The following is a 20,570-nucleotide window of genomic DNA, read 5'->3' as shown; positions in this document are numbered from 1 at the left end:
AAGTATGAAGAAAGCTCATACAGATGATGGAAAGCAGGTCTCCCAGCTGCTTTTTCACTTCCTCTGTAGGTTTTTACCATCCCTCTGCCAAGGACTCCTGCTCTCCCAGCTCAACCAGTTGAAGGAGGTGTTATGTGCATGTCTTCATGGGAAACCGGAGTAGCTTAATCTACTTCTGGAAGTTTTTCAGTCCGGTGTGGCTTGTGATGCAACCATTCCTCTCTCGCTTCAATTAAATTAGTTCTTCAGATACCTGTGAGTTAGCATCTTCTGTTGCAGTAGTCTCTACTATCAGCTTTAAAGAGTGGTTTAAGCAGATGTCCATGAGGAATGACAGGCGAAGCTCTTTTTGGCCTGGGATATAGAGGGATGAAGAACTAGATGGCATGAAGTCTTTTCCAACCCTATGCTTTTGATTTCACAAATGCAAAGAAAAACATGAAGATGTACAGCATAGGAGGAAGGTCTAAATAGCAATATAAATGCCAAGCTTGACATAAGCCAAATATGCAGAGAGGAATTATGCCTAATAGACAAAAATTAGTTTCTAGGAAAAATTAAGTGCAATTATCTCCAGTATGTTGCTGATGACAAAAAGAAAACTTATTATGGCACTGCAAGTCTAGAGATGTATTACAAGTTCACATATGCACTGTGTTAACAGAGTTATGACTGTAGCAACACTAAACGTCATATAAATGGGTCTCTAAGACTTACTTTCTGTCATCTGTAGGAACTTTCTTCATGCTCTACTTAAAATGATTGCCACTTTGTATTAAGGATTGAAATAGTAACGCTGTCAATTTAAAAGTTAGAATATCTTTCTGGATTAATAGGCTGTAGAAACCCTGCAAGCTTGAATATGTATCTTGCACAGTTAATTTGTTGCCTAGGTTGGCTTTTTTTTTCTGAAACTGAATCATAAGGAAGCATTTCTGGTATTCAGGATAAAAATATTCTGAAGCGGCAGCATTGGCATAGAAGTCAGCTGATAATGGGAAATTTCACAAGATACCTCAAATCTATCTCATGCTTTGTCCTTTTTACTTCAGTTTCAAAGTTCTCTCATTTTCCAATACGCTGTTTTGAGCATTCAGTGTAAGGTTTGTACTAAGAAGGGATCCTCTTCAGTTGCCTCTGGAATTACCAGCCTGTTCGGAGCCCTGAGCCAAACGTAGGTGCTCTTCAAAAGCTGCGTAAAATACTAGAGGTGAGATCACACAGTATTCTTGATATTTGTGGGACCATTTGATAGGCTTAAAAGGTATTTTATTTTAGTTACCCTATAAAGTACTTGTAGGAAACTGCCTAGTTGTATGTAAATACTTTTTCAGCATCAGATATTTGAGTTTTCTTAAGCTGGGGAACTGTAGAACATGGTGCCAATACATCGGGTGAAAAGAATATAAACAGTGTCTAATAACTGGAAAAGTGGTTCAATTAATCATTTCAAGCTTAACCTAGTCAGTGTATAAAAATGTCATTACGGTGCATAAACAGTCTTATAATGAGAAAACAGATTTCTCAAACAATGCCTTTTTCTTATCCCTTTGTTTGAGGAAAAAGGCATAACAAGGCCCAATGGCTATTAGCTGTAATGAGAATTATGCCTATTCTGAAATGTTAAGTGGCTGTGGGAACAGTCTCGCCTAACCAGAATTGTCTGCTCTCTCCTGTTAGATTCGTTGGTGATGTTTGGAGCCATCCTCGTTTTTAAGAGTGTTCTTGATTAAGCATGGCCAAGAGTTGAGATGCTTACAGCTACCAACAGTCTGTGGTCACCAAATTTGGAAGCTACTGGTCTAAACAAATCTTTTTAATATATTTTTCTTCCTCTAGATTGGTGTTGCTACATCAGGCAAAATGAGATTTTTCTGGGTCTGCTTATGCCATGTAGCGTCAGAAGTCCTTGTATATTGGAAAATGAGTACAGAAATAAGGAAACAAGTAGGAAACTCAGATCTAATCCTTGTGTTTGTAGGCATGAGGAGTATACCTTGTGAGTTTTGAGAAGTGACATCCATTTGAGCAGTACCTCACTCAGGTGTGGTATTCCTCTTCTAAATTTCTTCCTTCATTCTGTCACAGTGAGTTAGAGACATTGCAGTTGCTGCCTCCCGCCCTGGGCGATGTGATACCTCTTAGTAAAACAGCAGATCTTGTCCACACATGCCTCGTGGTCTTGCTTCTTATTTCAGAAGGATTTAGATTTAAGCTAAAAAATCTTCCCCTTTTGATCAGTGGAGGAAACTCTTAGGATGACAGAAGCAAGATAAATGGGGCTTAAGGCCTCTTATGTGAAACTATAGTGTTAAAACACACCACTAATCGTTTGCTTGGGAATACAGTCACTATATTACGTGAACTGGCCAAGATGGCTAGAGTAACCTTGAAACCTCAAGCTCTTGAATTGTATCAGCTGGGTGCCTCTAATCATTCTCTTCCTACTCTGATATTTGTCAGGAGTAGGAAGAAGCACCATTCTGGAACTGAGATGAGGCATAAATACTGAGAAGGATTATTTGTCTCATGCTGTGTGAAGTATCAGCCTTTGGGAAACCTTTTAGCAACTGCCAAGATGTTTTGTGTGGTAACCACGCAGACAGTTGCCTTCCTCTTGCTAGTGATTTTTTGATTATTGAGCTGCCAAGATGCTGTCATCCCAGTCCTTCTCACTTAATTAGCCAATGCTTTTAGCACATAGGCAGGGTGAAGTAAATAGGCCTTACTCTGATGGATCACTAATGTATCACTTAAAAACCTCACCTGCATAATTATTCCCTAGGGATTACAAAAATGGGCAAAATACTCAAGAGCCTTCATCTCTGTTCAGGTGTGAGTATCATTAATTTTAGAATTTCCTGTCTCACTTGCAGGGCACTCATGCTCTTATGTTTGTTAAAATTGAGATTGCTTTGAAAGGCTAAAAACAGAGGGCTAGTTCATGTTTGACTTGTCTGACATAAGCCTTGTTTTGATTGATTGATTCATCTATTTTATGACTAGAAGTCTTAAGATATATATATATATATGTAACAATCATATATATGTTACAATAACATTTTAATAACCTCAAAGATGTCACTGGGTAGTAGACCTAATGTAAGCCTTGCCTTTTGTAGTGCTGTTGGAAAATTCTAAGAAATTTTTGAAAATATTATTTCTATAATACTCTTTCCTGCAGTCCTACTTGGCATCACTACAAGTAAGGTCTAAAATTGTACCAAGTGAAGCAAATTAACAAACGTGGGGGGAAAAGAGTTTGCATACACTACATTTCATCTTCCCTGCTTTGATCAGCCAACTTCTCTATTGAAGAAAAAAGTCTTTGAAAAATATAGCGGAATATCATAATTTCTCCAGCGCAGTTAAATGGTCTGTTTAGTTTTCTGTTCTGTACGGAGATGTGCTGGGTTGGCAGCTCTGGGATTTTCTGTTTTGCCAGCTGGCAAACATGCACGTTTGTGTAAGCTCATTCATTGCTGATACCAGGAGACAGGTGCTGATTTACTGTTCTTCAAATAACTGCGCTGGCCTGTGTCCAGCCTTAACATGGCTGAGCCTAGGGAACGGGCTGCATCCCCTACGACTGTTGTGACACACCTCTCTGAACGCTTATTTTCCTGGCATTGGGTGGGTGGTGGGGTGGAGTTAAACACTTCACAGGAGTGATGGATGTCGCTGTGTGTGATGGCGATCCATCTGTGCTGTGTGTGTGAGCTGCTTCTGGCTGGGGCGTGGGCGCCTGCTGTTTGCTGCTCTTAGTGGACGAGGTCAGGGCGTGAGGAGAGGACAGAGCTGTGGAACATTGCTTTGAGTAGTCAGTATGGAGATATTGTTTTGTTAACTGATCCATGGCTGACAGTATGGATAACATAGTACCTTTCACATCAGCTGGCTTGATTTGAGTCCTGCAAATCCAGTTCCTGTGATTCTTAGCCATTGCCGACAACGAGGAGACACTTAAGAAATTGCCTGGAATATTTAATTATTTTTTTTTCCTTTTCTAAGAGAACTTAATGCTTGAGAAAAGCAGTTCCATGAAGGCTGAAGTAACAAGAAATTACTAAGAGCTCTAATTTTTTGGCTATGGCCTCAGAGTTGTAGCAATTTATAAAACCGTAAGTATCTTCAAGTAAGCAAAATGTAGCTCCTTTATACTCCGTCCTCTCTTATTTGTGATCAAGTCCTAGTGCTGTGACTGATTATAGCAGCAATAGCTGCATCCAAGCAGGCTCTGCACAAATGTGAGACTGACCTCCTTACTCATGCATGAGTAACATTTATTTGACAGATTTATGAAGGAAGTGTAAGGAAGCTATTTCTGACCATAATAAAACTTTCTCTCAAGGTTCCCATGCAGATTTTTAAAACAAAATCAACAAATGCATTTGAATGGTGATGATGATATCCCTGGTACAGTGGGGGATTGCATGTTTGGTACCAAACTGTTAATATATTAGAAAATACTTAAGGTGCAGTTACATGCCAGGAGAACTTAACGTGAAGTGTTCTTGCTTAAAAATCATCTGCAGATCATGCAAATATCGTCACATTTTGCACAGGATAAAACCATAGTAACACAGGAAATATTTAATCATCAGTATTAAAAAAAGAAATAGGAGAATAAGGACACACAGATACAGTATCTCATTATGTATTATCTTTGGATGTTTGACATTTGCAGATGTCAGATTTCCCTGGCTCATAAATAGCTTTATCACCTCCATATTATAGACTTAAAGAGCTAAAGAGGGAATGTACGTATGGAATTTAAGTTGCATGCTCAGGGTTATTCAATGAGCTGACAAGGTAGCTGACGTTAAAAATGAAGAAGAATGAGCTCCTCGGTCTGTGCTTCTAACTCAGTATTTCTTTTTCTGACATTGACTTTGTACTTGGTATGGAACTACGTATGTGAACTACATAGTCAGGTTGTGGTATAGCTTAAAAAAAAATTAAAATTAAGGCTCTTCTGTTTTTTGTCCAGCAATTAAGCAATGGGTCCATGAATGAGCTTTGTTCTGGATTGCGAAGGGAATTTTATATGGTTACATTCTGCTGAACGGGCCACAAAATCAGTCAGTTTCTCCACCCTGGCTGTGCCTGTTTACATCTGATCTCAAACCGTGGAACAATAGTCCTCAGATTCATTTGTGCTTTCTCTCAAAATAAGACTGTGGTTTCTTTTTTGCCTTTGATTTGCTTGAGATCAAGTTAGTGGCAGAGATACAGGCAGATTCCTATCAGCAAATGGTTTGTTTAAAATAAATGAACGCTGTATTCTGGGCCCTGGTTCTACATTACAGCGGGCAATGAAGTAAGACAAAATACAAAAGAAAAATGAAGGGGTTTTGGCACACACAAATGGATTTATAAAGTAACAGCTGTACTACTTACTAATTATAAGTTCACTTTTGTTTGGCAAAAAAATGGAGAACTCATTTGGCCGTAGGTGTGGAATATGCTGTAGTAATTGATCTTGTTACTCTGCTGAATCGGTGATGTTAGAAGTTACTGAAGTTACAGGATCTTTGTTTAATGACCAATTCCAAGCCTTTGTACTAAAGGGAAATGGTAAAAGCTGCAACCTTCTGTGTGTCTCATTTTTTTTTTCTCATACTAAAAATGAATGTAGTTACAATTACCATCAGGCTTTTAGAATGTATTGATTTATTTTTTGTGTAGTTCCTCTCTATCTTCTGAACCTGTGCTAAACTCATGTAACACATGTCGACTAGTTTTGTTTGGCAAGGCTTTGTTACACTTGGCGTGTTTCTCTCTTGCTACAAGAAGTTAGTGTAGTGACATGCTATACCACTATGAAAAGAGCCACAACCCAGTCTTGGTCCCTAGCATCAACACAGCAGCTTAATGTTATCTAGACTGATGTATTTCTTTAAGCTTCTATCTGTCACTACAGATTTTTCTACTGATGTGAGACTTGACATGATATTGCCATCACTAACATGAGGATATGAGTGAGATCTGACCTGAAGAACAGGTTTATCTTCTCAATTAAAGGGAATTTTCCTCAATCAGAGTTTATGCATTTTTGTAATACATTCATCTCCAAGGTATGACTATATGTCCATGGGAAGGTGGTGACTTGATGGCTTGACTGTGGGTCTTGAATAAAATGCAGCTGACCCTAACTTTTTCAAGGTTCCTTCTGCTGTCACAGCAAGGAAGTCAATTATTCTTGAGATAGGTCTTGCATGAGGGCCAAATGCTGGTCTGCTTCAGGACTGTTTCCCTGTCATTTAATGTCCTATGATGTATTCTCTTTTTAATAATAATTTTTATAGTCTCCTGTATCTCACCAGCTTTTTTGTGAACTTGGTCAATCACAGTTATACTGTATAGCATAGGAAGTGCAAATGACCTAAAAGGCTAACCAAGGTAATACCTTCATCTCCTGGCACTGCAAGAGAAAATGGAGGCAAATCAGGTGAAGACACTTAAAGACTGTTAGAGAAAAGAGAACAACTCACATAGCTTTTTATATGTCTACACCACCTGCTATCATCTATCATTAATGTGAAGGTTGAGTGTGCAGGAAACATTTGAATTGGTGAACAGAAGGATGGTGAGTCAGTGTAAGTAATAAGAACGTGTGCAGGATTCTTGTGGGTAATACAACGAGTTCAAACAGGAAGCAAGCTCAGGGAATGTCATATATATGGACGAGAGAAGGTTACTGTAGTAAAATGGTTAGTAAAGTGGTACTTCAGACATGTGGCAAGAAAGGTGAAGATGAAATGGCCAGGTGAAGGTTAAGGTGTGTAACAGGATGTTTGAAAAATTGTTGTGGGTGATAGACTGGGGGAAGCAACCTGATTCTGGGTAATAGACTGTGTAAGTAAAGGTCTGTAAATGTAATTAAGCGATGAGGCTGGATACCAGAGGAGAGGAGGGTAAGGAAAAACTGGAAAACAAATAAATGCACTTTTGGAAAGTAACAGTGATAAAGTACTTCCAGATCAATGTTATATGGCTGAAAAATAATGAAAATACAGTGGAAAACTAAGGACAAACCTTAAAGTTGTATTGGCATATTTGTAACCTCAATATTGGGAAATGATCTTCAGAAACTCATTCTAAGGACAGCTGGAAGCGTACAGTTATTAGTAAATGTCACAAAAGCCTTGAGAAAGATGAAATCAGTCTTTCCCACAGCTTCAGCACAGGCAAAGAGTGGAAGTAATATAAATGTTTGGATTTTAAGAAAGCTCTGGTATACCTATTAGCTAATAAACAGTTATTTAAGTGATATTTAGGGTTTATTAATAACAAAGAACCTTGTAGCAAGCAGAAAATTAAAAATCCCAACTTTTGCAGGATAATTCCCTGTGTGAACTGGGTAGAACATCTACATAGTGACTAATTCCTTTGCATGTGAGCCCTGCTCAATCACTCTTATGATTCTTTCAAGTATGTTCCCGTTTCTCTACCTGGAGCTGTGACTTCCTCTACCTACCTCATTTCTTCAGAGGAAGATAAAAAGGTCCAAGACTAGAACGTGGTTTGAAGACGGAGAGACCAGGCAGGCCATGCAGCTAGCTGTAGCCGGGTCCAAGTACTTACAAAACACTTTGCACTCTGATTCTCCGAGGATCAAAGGGACACTTTAACTGCCTGACAGCAATGAAAGAGGGAGGCAATATCTGGTTACTGTGACCTCTGAGATGGAGGCATATAGGTAAGCAGGCTGGAGTCAGAACAGGGTGCAGAGCAACATGGGAAGGCAGCTGTAGGATTGTTAGAATATTTCCAAGCACAGACACGATCATCCAGACATCACTGAAAGGTTACTTGATCTCATATGCAAGGAACTCTAATTAATAATAATGTCAACAGCTTTGACAGTTTTACAGCAAACCGCTAGGGATCCCTGCTTATGTTGAGGGTACAGACATGCACTGAGGCAAAATGCCCTATAAACAAATACTAAATTTGATCGGTAACACTTCTAAAATCTTTACGAGTTTCCCTTCTGGAGCTGTCTTGTGGGTGAAATACCATTTCCATGCTTTCATGCACACAGAAGAGGCCTGACAGGAGATAAAAGATTAAAGATTGTTTGGTGGGGTTTTGGCAAGGAATGCCAATAGAGACCCAAATTTTGTCTAGAGTATGACTGACAGGTAAGTAGGTGCACGGGGTAGTGTACCTGACAGCTGCTGTAAAGAAGAGCTGACAGCTCAGATGATCTGGAGTGTGTCCTTAGAGGTAGGACCTGCCTGTTCCTCTTGGCAGTCCGTTCGTGCTGTGCAAATGCTGTTTGCCAGCTCTGCTTCAGAACAGAGAACACAATTATCCTCATGTGTATTCTAAGTGACTAATAGTGTGTTCCATGATGTATAAACTGTCATCTGATTTTTATTCACTGTATTGGGTATTGACCTCTTGAGAAGAAGCGTTTCTGCCTTCAGGTCTGCTTTTCCCTCCTAACTCAAATGGTAGCTAGTGTGAGAGGACGAGTCCCTGCTCTCCCACGTTCAGCACAGTGTAGGGTGCCTCTCAGAAATCTGTTAACATGCTCAGATGCTAGTAATCTGAGCTATTCTGAGCGTGGTCAAATTGATTTTACAAAAAGAAAATTCCTCCAAGCTCACTACAGAACCCAGTTCAGTCTATCAAGACTGAAAAGACTTCAGGAATATCCTTCCGAAGTGAAGGATGAAAAATGTCCTTTGCAAAAACTGCTCGGTTTTCTCTGGGCAAGGCATTAGTGCTGCGGACAGCCGGTCCTTTGAGAAGCAATTGCTGACCACTTCCTCTTGCCTGTCAGACCTGAAAATCCAGGAAGCACGCAGGACAGTGCTCCAAAAACTTACCCATCCCCTTTTCTGAGGTTTCCCTAGCTCAAGAAGAGGCCAAACCAAGGAAAAGGCAAAGAACAAGGAAGAAGGTCCTGCTATAGGATAGGCTCTACTTTTACCTAAGAGCAGAGGCGAAAGGACTTGACGTTTTGGCAGGGAATGGAGTGAATTATAGAAATGGGCAAGAAATTAAGAGGTAGCTAGTGGAGTAAATGAGAAGGCAAATATTGTTCGAGACCACATTCCGTCCAAGTTCCTGCTCACCTTCTACCTCTATTCATTCCTTGTTGGCAGACCCTGAAGCTTCTGTGTTAGTGGAAAGCTGATTTCTGAAGGAGTCCTGTTCCGAATAGCTCCCTGCCCATAGGAGTTAAGCTCCTTCAAATTCTTTCCCATTCACTGCAAACCCAAATTGCTCTACCACAACACTCAGGATTCCTCACCCTCCTCCCAGAGGAAGTGTTCCTTGAGCTGATAGAGCTGTTATGTATAGATTGAAAGCTTTTAAATTGTCCTTATTCTAATTTGTTTGCATCGATAGAACAAATCTTCCTTTCTTAAGTCCGTGCAAGCTTTTTTTTCATTTTTGTTCCCCAGCCAAAGCATTACAGCTCATAAAACTAAAGTATAACTAAAATAGGTATTTAAAAATGTCTGCATAAAGAAGTTGACCTCTCCGGCTCAGCTTGTTCATTCAGACTGGCTCAGTATGCAAAAGCTGCATAAAATTAAAAATAAATGAAAGCACACAATAGACACAAGAAACCTGACCAGTAACACTAACCCGCATCAACTTAACATGCAATCATCCTGCTTAAAACTAACAAGAATGCCAAACAGGCAGGACAGGTTATACACAGAAGAATTCTGGATTATCTTGTTATAACACACTAAAGCTGTAGTTTAACCAGGTTTTTTTTAAAGCCGGTATTGCCACTGAAAGGAAAAGCCCCATGCTCGTGAACTTGCTGCTGGTTTCTGCTCTTGGTGCTGGTTTCTACATCCTTTTCCCCCTCCTTTCTCTGATCCTTATTACCCTGGGATTACTGTGTGGCTGTGGGTGAGCTAGCTGAGAAGCTCGTGTGCATGGGCAGGGGAGAAGCAGGAGAAAAAGCCTGTGGGCTGTTTTTCAGCTTGCGCAGTCTTTGCTGTTTGCCTTACGCTATCATGACAAGTTCTTTCTAATAGTAGCACATCTACATAACGTTTGCCTGTTTGCTGGTGACGAATAGGCTGGTTTGAGGGTACCAGGTTAGAAGTGGCTGCATTCATGCATTTCTGACTGGGGAAGCTGACTCTGAATGGTGTGCTGGTTCTGCACAGCTGCTAGAGAAACCTTTTTTGTGTTGGCACTCCGCAGCCACTACTGAACGTCCTAGACTAGGTGATACCATGTCCAGTAACATCTCTGCTTTGCAGTGCAGGTTGGTGTGAATGCCTTCTCTCCACTGAGTGTATAATCTGGCTCGTGGTCCTAGTCAAGAAGTAAACCTTGACTGCCTCTGAAATCGGCCCTGTAGCTGTATGTAAGGCAGGGCCTCCACATTCTGTGAGCAATGAAGCTAGACACTGCTATGGGAAAAGAAGGATATGGACGGGAAGGAGGTGAGATTCATAGGACTTGGAGTAGGGAACTTTCTTTCCCTGAGCAAGTAAATGGCTTCCTTCACATGTACTATGATGATGAGGTGCTGCCTTATAAAGGCAATGTCCAATTTCCTGTTGCTAGGATATGTTCTTAACATTTTTTGCTTGTATCTTGCAGGTAAGACACAGAACTTCAGACCAGGTCATGGCTTTGAAGATGAACACACTGAACAGCAACAGAGCAAACATGCTGAAAGAGGTTCAACTTATGAATAGACTCTCACATCCCAACATCTTAAGGTATACTGCTTTTTCTGAATTGTGTGGAGATAGGTTGTCTTTAGCAGAGCTTTTCTATTTCCATTTTTTTTGTATATCTGTATCTATGAATGTGTTAGGAACAGTTTCTAACAGCTGCTATCCTAATGGGAGAAGTGGGAGTAGGAAGAAGAGAGAAAGAAAAGACTCGAGCAAACAGAAAATTCACGTGATTTTGGTATCTTGAGTTTACTAGTGATAAGTAACTTCAGAGAAAAACAAGTTTCCACGTTATTTTCTGATGAAACAGTACAATGATATGAAGAGTGAAATGGACTTCTCTTCATGAACTTAAATGATTGCAAATTTATCACCATTCACATGGTTTGTGGTTACGTTGATAGTCCAGGCAGTACAGCTTTCTGAAAACTTTTGGAGACACAGTGAACTTCAATTTCTTCTTTTTTACAAGACTGTTAAATAGTACAGATATAGTACTGATTCCTAAAACATCTTTATAATTAGCTTCTCTGATCCTTGAAATTTTGGCTCAGTCTTCATCAACTGATGTGTAATAACTTGTTTCCTTCCTTCAGTATTTATGAGTCTGTTCTGTTTTTTCTAAAAACAAACAAAAAACCCTGAGAAGGTAGAGAGTTTTTACTCATCGTAAAACTGTAGTGATTTTACTGGTCACAGTATATAGTGATCTGAGTGTTGTAGTAATCTGCCTCTAATCAGAAATTTCTCTGTTTTTTCTGCTCCAAAGTGAGATGAGTTCTCAGCAACTATCCTTGCTCTTCTATTTATTTTTTTTAATGATGTGAGATAACTGGAATTTTAGTTTTCAGGTTCTTTACTTTTCTTATATCTATCCACCACTCCTTTTCTCTCAGAACCCTTAGATACACGATGTATAATCCTGGTGGGCTGATACAAGTGTTCTTTAGTAAGCTTTGTGGAAAGAACTTCATTGGATTGGCATTGTCAGAATCATAAATTCAGTACATTTCAAAGTTGCTTTATCAACTTAGTGGTTTGTAGATCTTTATTTAAAAAAACAAAACAAAACAACACTTTACTACTCTATTCAAAATAAAATATTTAATTTAATTTAGGCTGGGATGAAGGAAGGTAGGAAAGGGATGGTTTAACAGGCAAAAACGCATTCACTTGCAGCTTAATTTAGCCCTGTCCCCCTTGAATGAAGTTACAAAGGTGTTGCTGAGAACAAGAGTTAAGAGTACTCAGTTCTGAGTAATTGTTGAAATTTAAAGGCCTTACCTCTAAGAGATCATATTGATGGTATACTGGTGTCTTCTGGCCTCAGAGTCTCTGAATAATTTGAAATCAGTGGTGTTGCACAGATGGTCCTGAAGAAAGACCACTAATGTATCGATTTATGGGTGAAGCTGAAAAGGAATTCTATTTGATCTCTCAGTTATTACACAGGATTATCTGTGTTCAACTAAGCAGTTGTGAGTGAATGCATAAGAAATAAATGTCATATGTTGAAAGGTATGTCTTATTGTGGCATAACTGTTTTGAAGCATAAACAGCACTTGCTTTGTGAATTGCCTGATCTGAGGCTTCTTCAAGGAGAGTTGATTCTCAAGTATTTAAAAAAAAAAATTGTCTAATGTAAGTATGCTCCTTGCAGGCAGCAAGGACATTGCTACAGAAAATGCAAATGAGAACTTAGTTTTATTCTTCTATTGAATAATAATAATACACAGTAAAAACCTTCCTCTATCACATAACTTGGTGTTTTCTGTTTTTAGTTATGTTTCACTTTATTTTTTGGTTTAAAATCACTCGCTGTAGTATTTCCAGTCCCTTCATGTTAGTTGACAGTTTCTCCCTTTCTAAATATTATCTGCCTCTGTATGCGTGTGCATATGTGTGTATGTATGTACATCTGTGTGTATGTTTCAGGAACCTGTAAATTATTGGTGCTTCTTCTAGTTTTATAAAAAATAGCTTAGGACCCATTTCCCACCTTAAAAACATTAAAAATATTTCATAATCATGTACTTGCATAGTAAAGTGCTGAAAGCTAAAACCATGGTGTTATCAAGTAAGAGCAGTATAGTACTGCTAAGAGGTCACTGGGAAAATGGTCTGTAACGGCATGTTTCTTTATTATTTTTAGAAATTATAAACTTGTGTTAGTTTTAAAGGGAATGATCCTCTTCCAAGAAGTTCTAATGCATAAATTCCACTTTCTACTGGATCTCCTCCACTTGCATTGAGTGTGATCTCTGATTTTATGTAATATTTACTTGGGAGCTTCTTCATCTTCTGTAAGCTCTAGGACTACTTACTGCTAACTTACGCTGTGAACAAGTTACTTTCCATCAGTCCTGCTGCTCTTTGCCAGTCAGGGTACTGGTGGATTCTTAGACTGAAATGTTTAGGTCACATTGAGCAATGGTTCACTCCAGCAGGCCAGAGAGCTGTGAGACTCTCTCCTACCAAATGTCTTGTCAGATTACGAAGCGGGATAGATACTGGCTTTATGGTATCTAAAATCTGCTTTCAGCCTATTTCGACACGCGTGGTTCAGTCAGTTAATACTTTAGAAAGTAAGTGTCAGATTTGGCAATGATTTGTTTATTTTGGTGTACTGAAACCTTCCTTAAACTGGGTGGGGTTATGTTTTTGAACATCCTGATGGTTTAGTACCTTAAAATCTGTAAACGAATCTGTCTTTGACATAGAATTCTTCTCTGCTTTATAAGAGCGAAGTGATATGGCATAAAGATTCCTCGTTCTAGTGTTATTTGGTAGCCAAGGATCATTATTATCCATTGTGTAATAAAAATAAAATAAAAATCCCCTTTGGCAGTGCTCCATAATGCATTGCAAACTTTTACTAGCTATCCATTCCAATGTGCCTGCAATTAATTTCAAGCTGTTACTGCAAAGATTCTTGTGTTTTTGCCATTAATTGCACTGAAGTGAATAATTAATACTGCTGATTATTTGAGACTGCTTTTGCTTCTGTGCTATCTATATCATCCCATTTTCGCAGTTCCAGATGCCTTTTGAGCTTTTTCGTTTTCCCAGCCTACAAGCACCAGTCTGGCATCTGAATTAGTCTGACTTTTTTCCATTCCTTAGCACTACGGAGACTGGCTAGAGGTAGGATTGTGTTTTACCTTAGTGACCTAGACACTTTTGTACTTCTTTAGGAGGCAGAGTTGTGTCAAGGTATTCCAGTTCCTCTGCTTCTAATACTTGATGAAATATTGGTCTGGTTATTTAAGCTTTAAAAATAACTTGTGTTGCTTGGCACAGAGTTGGAAGGCTAACTTTCAGTATCGCCACTCTCATTTCAATGTTTTTGCGCTCAAATTCTACATTTGGCCAGCCATTCTTCTTCTTCAGCCAGTCGTCTTCTTCAGAAGACAGTGAGGAGCTTAGTTTTCACTTAGTTTTCACTTCCAAGTTCCTGTAAGTGTATCATCCCTGTGGTTGCATCACAAAGGTTCTTGTGGTCAAATATATATATATAGAGAGAGTAAATCTGTTAAAAAAATTCTTGATGCAAAGTACATTAGAAAAAGGGAGAAACTAGCCTCCGCTAACGGGTTTATTTTGGCAAAAATGGAACCTCTTTGTGAAGGATGTTTTGGAATAGAAGCTCTCGCAGCTGCACTGAATGGTAAAAAGTAAGGGGATTTGGAGGTTTTCTGGTCTCCCTCTTTGTTGCTTCCTATTTCTATTAGTAGATGTGATTACAGAGGGAGAGTAGATGTTAACTGTAGTATTGTATTTCTTATTCAGTCATCGTCTTGGCGATCAGAAACTAAGTAAGAAAGAGCTGCTTTTCTTGTTCTTTGTTTCCCCCAGGGATCAAATTAAGGACATTTTAGGAGTGGATGGAGCAAAAGCAGACTAGTGGTGTTCATGGGGTGCTCTGAACTGTTTCTACTGTCAGCCCCATCTTGCATCATCTCCTTTCTCCATCTCATTCCTGCATGCAAGCTGAAGGACTAAAAAGCTTTTTTGTCTCTGCTCAGCACCTCTCCTTCCCCTGGGTGTGGGGATGTGCTGCTTTCTGGCAGCCTGGCTTATCACATCTTACCTCAAAACAGATGGTAAGAGCAGGAATGGAAGAGTGAGCTGGAGTTCTGGTTTTACACCATGTGATGTTTACTACAGCCACGTTAATATGGAGCGGCTGATGCATGATAGGGCTGTAATAGCTGGGGGTAGGGGAACCAGAGCATTTCTTCACTTCCTTATTCGTTTGTGTCCCACTTAGAGTGCAATGCTGTACAAGGCTTGAGTTAGATTTGCTACCAAGGCTGATGTATGTAAAAGCTTTTCAGCACATTGCTGCTTCTCTGAATGCTGGTGCTGCTCCGTGGTCATGAGTTTTTAGCTAAACCAAAAGAAGAAAAGAGGGCTGGAAAGGACTCCAGAAATCTGCCCTTGTCTCCTAGGCTTCAGACTGGGAGACCTGATACCTTTTCATTCTGATACTAATACCTTTACATTCTGATAATGTCTTACAGGTGTGTTTTCCTCGTTTTCAGAAACGAAGTGGTGTGCTAACAGATTCTCTGTCCCCTGTGCTGTCTCTTAAATTAGCGTATCTTCAGCTTTGAGATAGAATTTCAGTTTTTAATATCACTACTGTTTTCCTGAAAAAATGCTTCTTTATTTAAGCTGTACCGTAGGGACCTCATTTAAAACAGTCTGTATGCAGAAAGCCTTAGCTCATGGCTAAAGTGCTCTCGTGGGAGCACTTGGAGATATCGCTGCGTTTGGCAGTGAGCGTGCAGGCAGATTGACTCATTGATTAAATCTACTTTCTGTGCACGCACGCAAACAAAACAAAATAAGAAGGTAGTGCGCATATTATGCGGACTTCCTTCAAGGAGAATTTTCTGTTAGCTACTTTCAGACAGATCTAGCACTCTGGGAAAACAATACCCTTTTCTGATGCAATTTCCCCCTGTCAAACCCTCCTTTTTGTGAAATAGTGATTGACTTTGTTCCAATAGGTAGAAGAATGGCTTTTGTCTTTTAGCATCATTTGTCTTGTATCAAACAGCAGTGTAACAGAAAGGAAAAAATATTTTTACTTTTCTCTATGCGATGCAGGTATCACAAAAGAGTATTTTAGAAATGCTGTACACGACAGAAGAGAACCTTTGTTGTGTGTAATAGAATAAACAGAGAGCCTGTGTTGTGTGTAATAGATGAAACGCCTTACCTCTGTCTTAAATCAAAACGCAAGTGTAGAAAACCTGAATTATATTTGCTGACTAAAATGGTGCATAAAACATTAAGGAAGGTTTTAATACATAATTAATATTCTTACTTACTCTTCCTTCTTCATCAATAGTATAGTGAAGGAAGCATCTGTCTCTTGACCTTATTTCTCTCTATATTACTGATTTTGTATGAGAGACTTTTGCATTGGTGTGTTTGGTTTGTTTCTTATTTATAATGTTATCCTGAACTCCCTGAATTCTTTCACCTGGGCATCAGTTTATGTTCGACTGTCGCTGATCTAGGTTTATCCACAGAGCAGGTACATGTCTCGGTGAAGTTCTTTTAATGGAAAGCACATGTTTGACGTCTAGATGTCCATAACGGCTGTTTAATCTGGATATTAGTTTTATTTGATTTCCCAAGGAGGCAAAGGTTGGACACAGGCTACAGTTTTTTGTCTCCCCCATCTGTCTAGAATTTTCTCCCCTGCAGTCTGACTGAGTGGGAAGCCCTTCAGGTAACTGCCCTAACAGACTGAAAAATGTCCAGGACACTGCTTTGTTCCTCCTGTCTAGGAGGACAGGTACTGCAGATTGAGGAATAACCTTGCTTTCAGAAGCAGAGCTTTCCAACGTGGGAACATCACTGACACTTGTTAGAAAGCTTTTCGTGGTGGAAATGTTCTGCACTGTACTTAGGGTGGACTCGAATAGCATCCTTCATGTATTTGCAGCTTCTGGGGGAACTTTTCCAACTGCTAGTTATGACTTTGGAAGTGATTCAGCTTCTCTGATAAGGCCAGATGTTCTGTCTTGAAAATAAGCTTCCTTATATCTGCAAGTGATCTCCTCTTCTGCGGATAGCTGGCTCATTGAAGCTGCTTCCAGCTAGAAATGTTTATAGGAAGTGTAACCCTTGGCCGACAAGACAGCATGCTGAAGTTCACCTACAAGCACATTTTGGCTCTGGAGACAGTGCGTCTAGCCAACAGGAATAATCTCAGCTGTACCGGGCCAGCATGTCAGCTTCCTACCCGCAGAACTTGGAATCTCACCTGGGACGAGCTCAGAAATGGGAATCTTATGTTCAATCTTACTTGGTAATTGTATTTCCTGGTAGCTGCTGCGTATATTACCTTTTAGTGAAAAAGCTTTCCAACACTATTTTGTAGCAGTACTTGGCGTAACCAGGAGGCTTATTATTGCTTGATAGGGCAGTTAAGAAGAAGTTTTCCAGGAATTTGGATCGCTAGAGGTCTGTTCTATCAATCTATTTTCCAGAGTAGGAAAACTGAGATTCTCGACACAGTGTTTTAATGGTTTCAGTATGTTGCTGTAAACTCATTAATTCTGTCTTTATCAGCGTATCTGGTTTCTCTTTTCCTGGCTAATAACTTCTAAAGATGTGGGTTTTATGAATATATCTCTGTCCTGCGTTTTTCATGTGATCGTGATATTGAGCTTTGTTTTACTGTCTGATGTAAAGTCAGAAATGTATGTCTGCTTCCCAGTAGAAAACCTAGATGTTTAAGTATTTGTGAACTCTTAGTAACTTGGGCCAATGTATCTTTTCTGCCTTAAGTGTAGGTTCACAAAGGTAATGAACATGTTTCTATTGAGACTTCCTTTGACCAAAACAGGTCATCAGAAAAAGTTAAGTTCTACCAGGATTTTGATGACGGTGTTGTTTATCCTGTCTGGTAAAAATGAGAAATTTAATTTTACCAAATTTTGATAAGTTCTTCGCTGCATTTAAATTCTCAAATTAAGTCAAATAGAATGAATTCCTAATTTGAAAGTAACATAATATGCCTTTGTAAAGGAAGAGTTGATATACAGACGGAAATAATATTATTTTTGTCTCCATTGTTGAATGAAAATACTGCAGTACTGGATTGACCTTGTGTCATTACCATGCTTCATAGAAGAGAAAACACTTGAAATTTGTGTAATACTGGAACTGGTATCTCTCTTTCTGCTTCTGCTTGTCAATAAACTAACACCATGCCTTACAAGACTTTCAGAATACATGAAGGTAAAAACAGAGCTTTGCTTTGGAGGGGCCTGGATTTCCTAGTTTTAGGAAGATTAATCTGTAAACAGGTTTACAAAATTGTTTATGTGCAGTTACTGTATGAATTGAAACACAGGAACAGCAATGTTTTGTGTAGATAGTATATCTAAACCCATCTCCCCCTTTCCCTCAACGCTTCGTTGTGCCTTATTGCTCTTCACTAAGCAAGAGGAGTTGTAATTTCACTTGCAAATAAAAATTTGAATATTTAATTTGGGGAAGATATTACTTGAGGTGAGGGCAGGCAATAGTCTTTAAAGTACAAGTCCTGCTTCTCTTTCTGGTTATAAAAACAGATTTCCACAGTTCAGCTTATCCAAAGAACCTTATCTATATTATTTCTTTGGCTGCTTGTAATTTACTAGTCAGCTGTTAGGTGAGAGAACAGTAAGGATCATTCATTAGTTCAAAAGCAGCTTAGCTTAACTAGTACTGCATGTCTTGCATCATTTTGGTTTTAAATTTGCAAGGTTTTGAGGATATAAAAGGACCTTTTCCTTCAACCCACACAATTCTTCTGTCACATTTAATGAAATCACGCATTTCTACACCTTGCTTGTGAAGTGGAAATTTCTAAATATTGTGGAAATAACAGGTGATGTGTTTCTGTGTGTTGAGACCAAAGTCATTCTCTGTCATACATTCTCTGTCACTGTGCAGAAAAATCAAGGGTGACAGTCATTGTTGTTAACTGCAGGAGTCTGAACCTTGTGCAGCGTAGGAAATATAGTGGTAAGTGTGTATAGAGGGTACCATTGAAACTTGCTTCCATGGAAGTGTTGAAAATAAAAGCGGGTGGCAGGAAGGGAGAATAAAAGTATGCTGCTCGCACGTGCTCTCATATTCTTTAGTGGTTAGGAATGAGACAGAAAGGAACATTTTTGTACTTAATCAGCAAAATGCAAAGGGAAGTAATTTGCTGTTTGTGCAGACCAACACTGGATAACTTGGCTTCCTTAAAACAGGGAACTCTCCGAGACTCTTCCTTTCTGCATAAAACATTATATGCTGTCCTTTGCTTATAGTCAAATCACTAACTTTCCATCTTGTTTGAGCTGTCTCCTGTGCTCTCTTGGAACTGCTTATTGTAGTGCAGGCACATGATTTTGTTTTGTGCTGAGACTTTTAAATAATCATCCTTGAGGTATGCATTGTCTGAGAGGCTGGTTTTTTTCCTTCTTTCTTGGCATAGCCAGTACCTTATTATCTTAGTTTCGTTTTTAAAAACAAAGCAAAACAAAAATAGAGGGGGGGAAAAAAGCCCAAACCACTTTTCTTTTCTTGTTTCTTGTAGGTTTATGGGTGTCTGTGTGCATCAAGGACAGCTGCACGCACTAACTGAGGTAAGACTATTTAATGATATACATGCTCAATATGAAACTGTTCTCAGGCCAGATTCTGCAACTGCTGTTCACCTAGAGTCAGTGTCCTTTACAGGGACTCGTTAGTTAATCACGTGCTGCTTGCTATGCAGTGGGAAGGTTGCAGCATCAGGCCTCAGAACAGTACTTTGCTTATAGCCCTGGAATGTCTTTTATCGTTAGAAGCTCTCATTAAGATGAAAAAAATCACAGTGGGAACAAAATTCCACTGATACTATTCTAAATAAGAGATGTGGTTTACCACTGAGGCGCCCCTAAGTAATATTTGTGCGAGACATTGCTTTGCATTTAACTCTCATTTATACTCTGCTTGCATGTGCATTTCACAGGTGAATCAGGGATGTTTCAGCTGGGTGATATTAGTGGATTCAGTCCCTGCCATCTTTTTATTGGGAATAACATGAACATCTGAGCTTAATCTGGGTTCCATACAGAGGAACTATTCCATTGCCCAAGTACCCTGCCAAGGTCCATTTATCAAATGAGAAACTGAAATTCCAATTCATGTGAGTCTTCACCAAATTTCACTCGATTGTGTGCTTAATCCCACCTCCTCAGGGAAAAAACCGGGAGGGAGTGTTCTCTTGCTAGGAATAGCATTACCTCTTTTGTGTCAAAATCTATAAAAAGTTTATCCTGCTGTTTTAGAGTAGAGGTTGAAGGGACATGCATGTTTGGTAAATTTCGTGTTTATTATTTAGTCTTATTTTGTAGGAACTGCTCAATAAAAGTTTACCCCTTTCCTCTCCTACTTAAAAATTGCGGTAACATGTATGTTATTAATTAGCAATTAAAATGGGTTCCCAGTATGCTTGCCAAAGAATTACTGTAAAATTGGAAGAGTGGATGGGTGTACAGAGTCATCAGGGTGGTACTGTGTGGCCATCGCTTCCTGCAGCTGTCATGTGGAACTTTGAGGCAAAGGTGCGCATATGTGGGCAGTGACTTTCTTCACCTTTGTGGTGACAATTCAGCAATGATAGTTCTAGCTGCTGTTAATGATGCACAGTAGTTCGTGGCGGCTGCATTTCTCATGTAAGAGCAAGGTAAAGACGCTCTCAGAGATTTTAAGGTACAGCGTGTATATGAGGAATTCTTTGATTCCAAATAAACTGCCCCTCGCCTATTTTCCGTTTCTTCCCTTCCACGCCCTGTGCTCAGAAAAGAAAAATTCTTTAAGATTTGGCATTGGGTGGCTGGTCAAGTCCTGCAGGCA

The 20,570-nt window shown here is 39.4% G+C and overlaps 1 protein-coding gene and 1 long non-coding RNA gene across 3 annotated transcripts in view; one reads left to right on the top strand and one right to left on the bottom strand.

The window, feature by feature from the left end:
• The window catches only part of TESK2 (testis associated actin remodelling kinase 2), a 77,231-nt gene that overhangs the window by 15,013 nt on the left and 41,648 nt on the right, over window positions 1-20,570 (top strand). For both annotated transcript variants that reach the window (XM_048058966.2, XM_013176363.3), the window contains exons 3-4: window positions 10,591-10,712; window positions 19,267-19,315. In XM_048058966.2, coding sequence (XP_047914923.1) covers window positions 10,591-10,712; window positions 19,267-19,315 — 171 coding nt within the window. The remainder of the gene's footprint in view (window positions 1-10,590; window positions 10,713-19,266; window positions 19,316-20,570) is intronic.
• LOC125182207 (uncharacterized) lies at window positions 225-8,380 on the bottom strand. Its single transcript, XR_007161447.2, has 3 exons — window positions 8,174-8,380; window positions 7,481-7,638; window positions 225-354 (listed from the first exon to the last, which is right to left on the bottom strand). It is a non-coding gene; the product is annotated as an uncharacterized lncRNA (long non-coding RNA).

The sequence above is a fragment of the Anser cygnoides genome, chromosome 8 (assembly GCF_040182565.1).
Source record: "Anser cygnoides isolate HZ-2024a breed goose chromosome 8, Taihu_goose_T2T_genome, whole genome shotgun sequence".
NCBI lineage: Eukaryota > Metazoa > Chordata > Aves > Anseriformes > Anatidae > Anser > Anser cygnoides.
The sequence above is the reverse complement of the archived record's forward strand: the minus strand, read 5'-3'. Positions and strand labels throughout refer to the sequence as shown.